This window comes from Glandiceps talaboti, chromosome 15 (genome assembly GCF_964340395.1).
Source record: "Glandiceps talaboti chromosome 15, keGlaTala1.1, whole genome shotgun sequence".
Taxonomy (NCBI): domain Eukaryota; kingdom Metazoa; phylum Hemichordata; class Enteropneusta; family Spengelidae; genus Glandiceps; species Glandiceps talaboti.
In genome coordinates, this window is record NC_135563.1 from 12974568 (window position 1) to 12987150 (window position 12583).

Below are 12583 nucleotides of genomic sequence, written 5' to 3' on the forward strand. Positions count from 1 at the left end.
CATAAGAATATTCTTGAGTTAGTAAATTTTGATTTCGAAGTTCATTTTATAAATGTCTTAAATCTCGTTAAATCTATCTCTACTCACTGACATTATTTGAATACATAATAAATGACGTCACATGGCATATTAACATTGAAAGACAATTGGTACTTGTTTGTTTGTTTGTTTTTCTAAAATGTTCAAGATTTAAAGTATCCACCAATCAGTAAACGAGATTAGAGGTAAATTGCTCTAAAATTAAAATAGGCGTTATTTTTGTATTTCAAAATACGCATGTAACCTTAAAATTGTTTCATCTACGAACATCCCAGGATTCTTATTGACATTTTGCAAGATACTGTTATATTTTAGTGTTTCTGAATGGAAATCAAAATTACACAAACCAGTGTACATTTCCCAACATATAAATAGCCACTTTGTATGTAATAAAAATACAGCAGCCCCAGTATGAGTAATGCACCTTCAGATTGAAGTGTTATATGCTGCCCTCATCGTCGTTGGGGGCGAATTACCACGGCATACCCGCCCACAGTGGAGCAGTAATTTATATTTCAACAGATAAACAGAGTACAGTCTTTGATGCTCTATTTTTAAAGATGTCCCATCGGTATAAGTACGGAGGGTACTGATTCGCCGATTTGGACCATGCTAATGTATACATTTTTGAAGCAAACAAAAAACAGGACTCCTCTGTAACATAAATGTAAATAATTTACTTACATTGACTTTGGCACTAGTAAAATCATAAAATGTAGACATTTTGATACAATGTTCATTACGTCACGAGTGTAATAAAGTTTTACATTATCCAGCTAAGCATGTAAACAAGGATTTGAGTTGTCAGCTTGGGGCACTGGGCAAGTATGGCTGCCATCACATGACGTATTAAAGCGGAAATTTCCATTGATCATGAATACTCATGGCACTCTTTTTTTCATAATAAATAATCGCCAAGTCTTGGACGGACGTTTACATCGAATCTTGTCACATTTGCTCGTGCGACTTGACACTGGAATGACTTTAGGTGAAATTTCTTTCTTGTTCTGCAGGATTATTAGGTCAAATCGGAGCTACAAAGTTCAGAATCCCTCCAGATAGCGCCATCAACGGTAAATGTTGAAGACTGAAGCTTCCTATCCCTGCATCGCGGCTGTAAGAGTGTAATGCCGTTAGTAATCACCATCGTCTTCCTGGTCACTCTCGTCGCGTATCGATGAAACCTCACTTATAGCGTCTGTTAATTGGAAATAAATGAGAGAACTGACGTCAGCATCATTGTAGTTCATATTTGATTTGAAATTAAATATCATATCATGAGTGCCATCACATTTTAATTAAAACTTGCGTGCTCTAGGTGAATGTTTTAAATTGTTTGCTAGTGACGTGTGGCCTAGGAGCTTACTTGAAGAGAAACTAATCCCAATACTTAATTATAGCTGGAAATGGTAAACTAGTGCCGTGTAAGTTGTAGGAACGAAATATGTTTGAATAGTGGTTTCGGTACCCAGCCTAGGATCTAGGAGAAGTGTTGCTGCGAAGTAGTGTATGAAAGTGTTGAGAAGTATGTTCTGTCTTAAGTTTGTAGACTACGAAATAAGTTGCTGGTGGAGCTATCCGATAATGAAATATACAGAGCGCCACCAACGACCGCATTTTAAAGTCTATAATTCCGTAACAATCATTTTTTCAATTCTGAAATAACTTTTTTGAATAATTTTTATCATAATACAGACACAGTCGTTGTTAATCGTGACTGTTATTTCAATGCAAATCCGTGAATTTAGCGATTTGCATATATAGTTGACATCATTAGATTTGACTTACCCATTCCATTTGATGCGGACAGCAACTTCCTGGCAGAACCGAGGACATTTCGGACTGTTCTCTTTTTCGCCTTAGCTCCATCTGAAAAATAAATAATCAACAAATTCTATCAAAGTCTGTTGTTATGATGGAGAATGAAAACTGCAAAAACTCCTTGCATACCAGGTATACTTAGTTGATGAATTGTGACAACTTAAAAATGATAACATCCCATGGCAATGCAACAACCACTTTTATGTGTACTCCCATGATAATCCGATGGGGGTGAGCTAAAGGGCGCCCTCACAACAAGCTCATACATGTATATGTAGCTAGAGCCATCAGCCGTACGGGTCAGATATGACATTGCAGTGATAGTCAGTGGTTGGTAAATTCTACAACAAACTTTCGTTCCTCAAAAGTCTATTTCTCAGGGAAAGATTTTATGATTAATCTAGACTTACACATGCATGTGTGTACGTGCGCTGAACCCGGTGTAAATCCCAACCGTTCAAGGGCGTCCCTTGTAAGGGGTTTCATGTCACTTTTATGATATTTACGCAAAATCATTCACAGTAGAATATAATAACTTACCCTTTGTTGAACGAGGAGACGTAAGATCTATAGTATCAATACCTTCCAACAAAGCCTGGGTCGGAATCGTTGCGCTTTTACCACCATCGGGTTCTGGTCCTAATTTAGGATTCAACAGTTTACTGAATCTCTTAATATTTTCTTCCCTCGTGCGAGTTTGGCGATATTTCTTCCTGGGAGCTTCTTCCCTTCTCCTTGACACCAGTTTTGTCAGTTCGTCATCATCTATAGTTTCTGGAAGCCCGTACTTCTCTGTTCCCCTTCCTCTTCTCTCGTGTTCCACACTTTTCCACGTCACATACTGCGTTTTAAATCTTTGCACTTGTTCTTCGTCAAATCTACTTCTGAGTCGTTTGAGCGCCTTCTTTTGTTTGTCCCGACTCTCCTTTGCAGCTTTTTCTTTCTCTTGAATTTCTTTATTATGATGTGAAACATCTTTGAGTTCAATGTCTTCAAACTGTTTTAAAATTCTCGAATGTCTTAGTTTTTTAAAGGATCTATTATTGTAAACAGATTGCAACATTTGTGACTGGACGATACTTTTACGTGTGATTATGATAGGTCGTGTAGGTCTTTTCGGCAGAGGTTTGCCGTGAGTTCTACGTGGGGTGACGTGCCCCTCCGTATCAGCTACAGAAGCCCTATCTGAGCTGGCCTGAGTTGTTCTACTATGCATCGAATTCCTGTGAATGAAACATCGTCGTCATTATCAGTATTCAATGTAAAAATGACCTAAAATTATAACTTTGTAAGGCACATGATTATGATGACAGAGACAAAAAGGCAGGTGGACAAACAAACACAGGAGATGGCTTTAGGGAGGTGGGAAGGAGGGAGAGAGAGGGGCATATTTCGGTTTATATTCTGACAAACTTTTGAATCTTTACTCTCTACATTTATAGAGTAATGTTTTCAAATTATCAAAATTCGACTCCATTAGTCTGTTGTCATCAAGACTTGGGTACAGCCATGACTGTATTTTGCTGTAACATGTCGCTATTACTTACTTAGTATCAGCCCGCGGGATCGATGCAGCATTTCGTTGGTAGGCATCGGCCCATGACGACGCCCACTGTTTAGGACGGTGATCTCGCGAGGCTTGAGTTGCTGAGGTAACACCATAAGTATCTGAAATTATGGTAATATATTTTACTAAAATGAATAATATGTTATATGTATATGCAGTAGTGTGTGTGGCTTTTCAGGGAACACTTTCCGAATTACATGTAATCTCCCTCGCCACCTATGGATTTCGACACTAGTAGTACTGTGGTGTACACTTTGTATGACCAAAGTAATACTGTGAGGAGACTACTGTATTCAACTAAAAATCTTGAAGTCTAAAAAAAGACAGATTTTCAAATATATGACAAAATTTGAAACAAAAAAAAGGAATCACTAGACAACTTCGGCGATTTATTAAAAAGCGTTCATAGAATCATACCCACTGAGATTATTGCTACAATCACAAATTTAAATGGCAATATTTATACAAGATGTGATAGTCGAATGTTAGCCATTAAGTTATCAATAGCGCCCTCTTCGACAAATACCGTAAAACAAACCCAAGCTCACCTTGCTGTGTTACATAGTTATCTTGTTTGGGTAATGGTGCAAGTATAGGTGGCGGGTGGGGAGCGTGATTCGATTTAGCTGGTTTTGATCCTGCTGGAGCAGAGCTAGCCGTTCTGAATGGATCGTCTGAAAAACAAACGCACGTGCCTAGATGTTAGTATTGGTGAAGCTGTAAATGTTAACATTACGTAGTGGAATATTGAAAGTAATTATCATGGTCTTTAACAAAAAAAAGTTAATTTCATCAATCAGCATTCAATGATACTTTCAAAATGTTGACGACTAACAGCCCTCTTCATCTGGGTATGAGATCATGGCCCCAAACGGTCACGACCTGTAGCCTAGGGTGGTGTGAGTGTGAGTGTTAGTTGTGGTCTTGTTTTAAAACTAAAGTGTAATTTAGGTCCCATTTTGATTAAAAATCTGTAAAATGCAGACACCCAATGCATTATAAAACATATGAAGAAGCAAATCAGGGTAGTAAAATATGTGCAAAGAGGCCTGGAAACTGAGACCGAGTCTGTATGATTTTAAAACTTATTGGTACCAATCATCACAATTATCATATACAAGTTCTTGGTGATAGTTCTTCCTTTTGCCTGACATATGTCAATTTGTCTTAGTAGTTGAAATTGGAATAACATGACTGATGGGTATGTTCCCATATGGAACAAAGGTACTAACGCCCCCCCCCCCCCACACACACACACACACACACACGCGCGCCCCTCCATATCACAAGTTACAGACTCCCTTTGATGATACCTGATGGTCTTTGAGAAAACATTACATATAACAACCGAATAAACGTGTCATCAAAGAACAAACCTGCATCTATGTCATGTTCAAATATTCTTTTATATTCATATTATAACATTGCATTAATAAAGCAAATCCATTAAGATCGTTATATCAGTAAGGCTCTGGAACAGTTTAATGGCGTCAATTAAATATTAATCTCTCAAGCCAGGCTGTGATTTTGTGTTGGTGATTGATTAGTGTAGAAGAACTGTTACATAGAACATTAATTCATATATAAAAGTAACAATAATTTCAAAAACACAACACAACATTCTGAGCCTATAACATTGCACCCATCATCATGATAATATACATTAACACAAAGATTCAACAGTTGATGTCTTAGATTTTGGACATGTGAACCATTTCGCAATTTTATGAATCAAGGGGTTTCTTTTATTGATCAAATTGTGCCGAAATTTCATTGACTGTGCTTTTCATTTTCTCATTAAAATCGTCGTCAGAGCTTTGTTGATATGACCCAATTTGTACTTTCAAAATTCATAATAAGAATATGTGTACAACATACAAACAGCCAGCATCAATCACCTCCAGCAAATTTGGATCATTCTGTGAGATCCAGTTAGACACTGAAGAAGGACAAGTGATTTGTTTGAAACAAGTCTGTTTCTCAATCAAAAGTGAATGAAGAGAACTTAATTTGTGTATGAATCTTAATGCCTCCATGCTAAAAATACATAGTATTAGCATCAGTTATGGTGTACATCTTTCCTGCATGTGCGTCGTCTGTTTGTTTGTTTGTTTGTTTTTTCCAATCGGTCGACGTTGTTATGGTAATGGCTCAGCCGAGGGCTCTGACCTATTTTTCTAGACATAATTTGATCACAACTAAGATGAACAACTTATAAAGCATATCATGCTCTATGCAACAAAGGAAGATTAAATCTAAATGACTATCAGTTACACACCCGAGTAGCTGTCGAGAGGGTGAAACGGTCGACAATGAATGTTGCCATTGTTGCAGCCAAATTTAAGAACCGAAAATAGCCTAAATGCAAAAATTGTGATTTAATGGATAGTTAGATGTCGGGCTACTACAATGGTCCGAGGTTAGATGTATCACATTCTCTGACACTCCATTAACGGTATGATCAAACGACCTTCGGCCTTAACATCACTTCGCGGATCAATTTTCTTCGGTACAATGCCTCGTCAAGGACAGCAATGCCTACCCTAACAGGCAATTTATGTTCTTGGTTGACATTTTGTTTCATTTAAATGTGTAAACATGTGTTGCTTTGCTGTCATGACATATTGTTATGTTTAACACTGTAGTGTATAGGTTCAATAATCACATGCCCTATCATATCACTCCAATATACATGTCAACTTCACATTGGAACAACTTCAAGTTTTAGTCGCACTAAAACCTGCATGTAAGGGAAAATAATCTTGCCTTCTCTGCACTTACTTTGATCACTTGCGTTTTGTCTTCGAGTTGTGTGATCACTTTTTGTGGCCCGGTGATCATGAGATTTGTGTTGTCGGTGATTCTCCTGTCGTTTCCAACCATTTTGAACAGCACCTGGAGCTGACGCAGTGGAGAAGCTGCTTGGTGTTTTACGTGTGAGTCTTGCTGGTGGCCTAGCTGGTCCTCCCCCACTCAGGCTGCAATGACAGAAGAGAGACTTGAGTTATTGTGGTACAATATGGAAATTAAACAGAGATCTAGAACGGATGGTTGTTAAAGACCTGGAAATACGTACACCGCTGCAACTACACAGGAGTTCAATATGTCGTAAAGTTGCAAACGATTTCAGTGTACATGCACATACTTGAGTTGAAGCATTTGTGCTTATACTTTATTGGGGGTTTTGGGAGTACTGAAGGGGAGGGGGCTTCACTGTTTTCCCCGTTGCTAAGAATATTGTCTTATGCTCGGATATTTGAATCCTAGTTCGGATGAGACCTAGTTGCTGTTAGTATAATGTATTGCTGTTTCTTGTGTAACAGCATTATTTCAATCATAGTTCTAACCGTGTATGTCATTTTAGAAGTTGGTTGATATGGCGTCGTTTAAAGCCCCAGGCGTCAATACACCCATAACCTATCTGGGGTTAAACAAATACCATCATAAGTAAAAGCTGTATAATTGATATTCACAACGCCACTACAGACGTATAAGTAAATACTAGTATATGCTACCATTATGCAACAGCATTCCGTCAAATAAAACTGGATCTTAGCAAGTGTCTGCTAGTTACCTTGAAACTTTTTGTATAAAAGCTCAAGAAATTCGAATAGACATTCAAGATATACATTGCAATTAGACAGTGAGATAATATTTTTCAAGCTTTCCAGATACTCTCACAACAAGTGGTGAGTTTTAATCTAACACCAGTACCCATCTATTGTTGAAGGACATTTCGCCTTCACTATCTCAATAGCGGTACACAGGTCTCCACATGCTAAAGTAAACGAGCGTTCTCAGACAAATTCAAATACCCGAGAGATATTACAAAGTAAAAAAAAAACTGATTTGAACCACCCGCCTCCTACTGGTAATAAAGATAAAGCTTTCCCGCGACCCTCTACCTACCACGGATCTGTAAATGAAGTTAGAAGTGTCGGAAAGGTAACGTGTTTTTCGTCCACACTCGACGAATGACGACTAAGCCAGAGAAATCTCTCTGAGTCGCCCTCCATTGCCAGATAGAGTTCGCCTTGCAGTTGCTAAACAAGTAAAGCGTACAATAGCGACGATCAACAACCTTTCGGCGATATCCACATTGACATCCAGATGTCGTTCAAATCATGTGAACCGTGGAAACAGAGGTAGGGATCGGCGAGATGATTCATCGAAGTTTCGTCACGCCGTTGTTAGGCGATGCAAACACCGACAGTAGCTGTGGTTGGCGATGATACACACGAATAGTGTCAATTACATTAATTTGAATACTGCAGATGAACTGTATCCTATCATAGCAGAAACCCCAAATCACGTAAAACACACAAAATATACAAACACACACTACAAAAATGACAATAATAGACATAATGGGTATAGTAAGTTGAACCACTTTGGGATTTGCTACGGGTTGGTGGGTATTGAAAATTAGAAAGGGGAATGCCGACGCATTCGTTCACAGGACAATGGCGCAAAGAATTGTAGTTTGCCGTTACTAGTACAGTGGTATATCGGTGTCAAAGGGCGGGAGAAAGGGAACGTGAACTAATTTATCTATTCGTCGTGAAAATATTTATCACGGAATGTTTGTCAGTGAACTAAAAAAGAAATTATATATGAAACGTTGCATGTTTAGTTTAGTTTAGTTTATATGCAGTTTTCAAAATACACATTTATCAATATACTTTGAAGGTAGACTATATGATGCCGTATGTATGGTATATTGGGTTTTCCCGCATATTACTCAAAACACTGCAGTGTACACGATGCTTATCACCTTTACATGTATACTAGAAACAAATATAAATACTAGAAACGAAGTTTGATTCGTAGAGATTTTAGTACTTATACAAAAATCGCAGAGGCGAGGATAACCCATGAACACCAACTGTAATGTCCATATTCGAGTTGTATCGTGTGATTCGCTAAGTGTTCTAGGACAGGAATTGCATGCGGAAGTGAGACTTGTAAGCCCACTGCACTTTTTCATTGATGTTCTAGCCATGAACAAAACGAATGTGTTTATCAATTTTGTATAACGGTATAGTGGTTACATGAATATAATATGACTCTAACCTTAGGCTGTAGGTTACTGGAATCATACCAACATCTTTCACATTTCGCATCACAAACAGTCGACGTGCCATTAATTTGAATACCTCAGATGAACTTATGAACTGGTTGCTATGGTCTGAGTATGTTACAACGTAGAAAATAGACATTGTATAACGTTTGAATATATAGTAAAAATTATGTATACTGGCACGAAAAGGTTCGATTATTATATACTTCCTTCTCGCAAGCCAGTATAACCTTTACGCTCTCGTGGGACAAGTAATTCTTTAGGAATATTCTGCAGCTATATGTGGTATTCATTTAAACGCGAACAAAGGCGATGGTGATTTAATCTTAGCTGTCTTTGCCAAAAGTACACATTTCAGAGACGTTGCGAGATGCAGGATTTGTGAGAATGACTTCTTGGAGTTACTATGTATAAAGAGATGCAGTTAATTGAAAAAAAAAAGAACCTCGCCTTAGTTCCTGATTTTATGAAAACCTCTTTTGATCAATTATCTGTTATTTACCAACGAATATAATTAAAGTTCTTTTAAAAAAAATAAATCCATGGCCTCGGTACACAAACTATAAACAGTGACTTATCTGATTGTTAACTAGAATGGCAGTAAGACTTTCAATCTCAGCAACTAAAACGGGTATTGATATTCATCGCAAGCGGGCGCCGTTTAGGCTGAACGACTGTAGGCATTTCCCTCATTCTTCACAAACACTTGTATGGTATGTATGTGTGTATGTATGTATGTATGTATGTATGTATGTATGTATGTATGTACGTATGCATGTATGTATGTATGTATGTATGTATGTATGTATGTATGTATGTATGTATGTGTGTGTATGTGTGTATGTGTATGTGTGTGTATGTATGTATGTAGGTATGTGTGTATGTATGTGTGTATGTATGTATGTATGTATGTATGTATGTATGTATGTGTGTATGTATGTATGTATGTATGTATGTATGTATGTGTATGTATGTATGTATGTATGTGTGTGTGCGTGCGTGCGTACGTGCGTGCGTGCGTGCGTATGCATGCATGCATGCATGCATGCGTGCGTGTGTGTATGTATATATATGTAGGTATGTGTGTGTGTATGTATGTATGTATGTATGTATGTATGTATGCATGGATGTATGCATGGATGGAGGGAGGAATTATGGATGTCGATGATGTTAACACAGATAAGATATTACCTGGAGTTTAATGATATTACCTGTATTTAATGATAAAAGATATTTCATTTTAGTATTTCTATAACAGCATTATGTGCTATACGCAACGTTTATGATATATTCACTGAAGATACACAGAGTAATTTCAAACCTATTTCAACTACTACTGTATTGCATACACTGAAAAAAATTCTGGTCATATGTTACGTTTATAATCCATGTATTGTAGCCCTCTACTTTTATGCGCATGCCCAGGTTTTACATGATTACCTGATTTATCACCTGTATTATATTTATCGCCTGTGCAATTCAAAGTCTTTTGTTGTTTTTCTTAACCAATCCGGACCCGTCGTTTTTGTTGTGTACATGGCGATCAAATTGTCGTTTTTCATTTTAAGTGACTGTTTCCTAATTGTAAAAGAATATGACAGCTGTTGGTTCAAAATGTATACTCTATGCTATTTTGTACAAATAGTTGTGGGTGAAATTCCAATGTACACATAGGTTGAACACACTAGAAACGGACGATATGTCATGTCAGGCTTGTACTGTCAACAACACCTATAGAATGTCTTGAGTCGTAAAAGGTAACCCCTTGAAAGACCGTACTTGGCTAATAGAATGTATCAGGTACAATTCGATGTTTACAGGTCGATTGTTACATTGTAATGCTCGTGTAATTCAAGTGGCCGTGAAGAAGTATTATAGCTGTAACTAAAACAAACTTCTGTTGCCCCTTTATGTGCATTTAGGCCTATCAGCATATTTGCTGAGTACTCAGTGTATTTTTAACCACGCCAAAGCGTTACTACAAGAATATAGGGATATGAGATTCTAAATAGCAAATCTCCATGATGACCCGATGGAAAACATTTCAGTATCTGAGCTTTCATTCTCGTTTTTAGATACAACCGGTAAATGTATTTGAATACAGATCTTTAAACATTGCCGCCTAGGCTGAAAGCTGTATTACTCTACGATTATAGTGAAAATGTGTTTAAGACTTGCAATTGGTGGTGGTGGTGGTGGTGGTGGTGGTGGTGGTGTGCGTAACTATGTGTGTATATTTTGTGTGTTTGAATCGTTTTTTTCTCGCGCACAAGAAGATAAAAACATCAAGAATATAAATGACGAAATTTCACAGGATTTTTTTTACACCCTCTTACACCCTTAAGGCTATAATCATTGTTATACAATTATTCGTGTACATTGGTTAAGATTAATTTTGTTCAGAGTGTAAAACTCCCCCAATAATAAAATAGTGCTCGAGAATTGAATAAGGGGAAACATGTCTCGCCGACGGCGTTGAAAAACAAAAATCGTATCCAAATAAATGGTCTATACGTGTATTGGTAATTCGAGTTTGTCATTTCAACGCTGACTGATGATGCGCGAAACCACCTGTGTTGCTATGGACTATCGTTGCTATGTGAATGCTGATGCAAGTTATTTTAATATCCGGTCCCTGGGGCGAATGTTGGAAACATGATATTTATTGGGTAAAAGTAACACAATTCATCAAAATGTCGATGTGACTATATTGAATATATCAATATCCGTCCTATGGAAAAAATAATGATTTATGATATAACATTGACAGTTTTAATTTCGCTGAATAATTACAAGTTCTTATTTAGTAAAAAAAATTTAAAAAGCAAAACAATAAGCAAGGATTACTTTACGGCGGCAACATTCCACAGTCCCTGTAGGTGATCGTGAGTGTTAATATGTGCAACTAATTCACCATGAAATTGTCAATTTAAATGAAAATGCACGTAGTATAAGACAGCAGGTATCGAGCGATTGTTCTATCAAATAATATACACAATCACCATGTGTTGAATGAAGTTGAATTATCCTCCTGTGTGTTTAATTATCTAGGGAGTGGAAATTACAAATCTCGGACTTCAAAGAAGTTGGCCTGAAGACCCATTCTTGTATAGAAAGACTTTGAAATCAACAGCCCTATATATGAAATGAACACAATTGAAATCGACATTAGGGATATCAACATACAATGATCGACAACGGTGCTTTCCCATATTCTTTGTTCGTTATCTACTTTCTTTGGGCTGTATGGGACAACGATTTTAATAATGGCGATTCCCATTTTAAGAAAGCTGTTCATAAATTCCGACTGCTGCTACTGTACTGCAAATGATGTGAGCGGTACTACTCTAAGCATATATACTCGGTGGATCATGTTTATGTGTTGATCTGCGTGTGTATATGTTTGTTACTGTTCTTAATACGTAGTATAAGTTGTATCAATGATATACCAAGCCTTTCTCAATTAACAATTCATTATGAGGCGATTCTAACGAAAGGTCTGTCGCAAAAATATAGATAAATCATAAGCAAGCATCTGTCATCTGTCATCCAAAATTGTATTGACTCTGAGAGTAGAACTTTCATTACTAAATAATTATAAGTTTGTGAAAATAATAGAACTTTCAGGATACCTTCTACAGATACATGGTTTATTGTACACTGAGAGAGTCGTCAAAGTGACATGTTATACACACATGGCAACGTTAATCATGGATGACCCCCAGCAAACTTTCATCACTCTCAACCCTACTTTAAAATATGATAGGGGGTCTCAATTTTACCATGATTTCAGCAAATCGAGTCTATGATTTTATATATCAAACAATATCGATGCTTGTATCAGAAACTATGAGAATTACGATATGTATTATCCTTTCTGATATTGTATTTTGTTGGGAATTTCTTGCCGTGGCCACTTTGCTGCCATGACAATCGAGTCAAATTGTTCATGCCGATGCATAACTTCAGAAGTTTTCCAGCATTGATTTTGACATAAAACAGCGATTGGAATTCGAACCATTGTTTTCCTACTAAACGTACCTATTAAAAAAAAGAAGAGTGTTACAACATATAAC

The 12583-nt window shown here is 37.1% G+C and overlaps 1 protein-coding gene across 3 annotated transcripts in view; it reads right to left on the reverse strand.

Moving 5' to 3' along the window:
* Positions 1 to 304: 304 nt before the first annotated feature.
* Positions 305 to 12583, reverse strand: part of LOC144446523 (uncharacterized) — a 47128-nt gene continuing 34849 nt past the window's right edge. For 2 of the 3 annotated variants that reach the window (XM_078136305.1, XM_078136303.1), the window contains exons 2-7: positions 6209 to 6405; positions 3976 to 4101; positions 3408 to 3528; positions 2401 to 3083; positions 1828 to 1908; positions 305 to 1237 (exon numbers count right to left, since the gene is read on the reverse strand). In XM_078136305.1, the coding sequence (XP_077992431.1) occupies positions 1173 to 1237; positions 1828 to 1908; positions 2401 to 3083; positions 3408 to 3528; positions 3976 to 4101; positions 6209 to 6405 (1273 nt within the window). In that variant the 3' untranslated portion in view covers positions 305 to 1172. The remainder of the gene's footprint in view (positions 1238 to 1827; positions 1909 to 2400; positions 3084 to 3407; positions 3529 to 3975; positions 4102 to 6208; positions 6406 to 12583) is intronic. The other variant, XM_078136304.1, reaches the window with a different exon arrangement.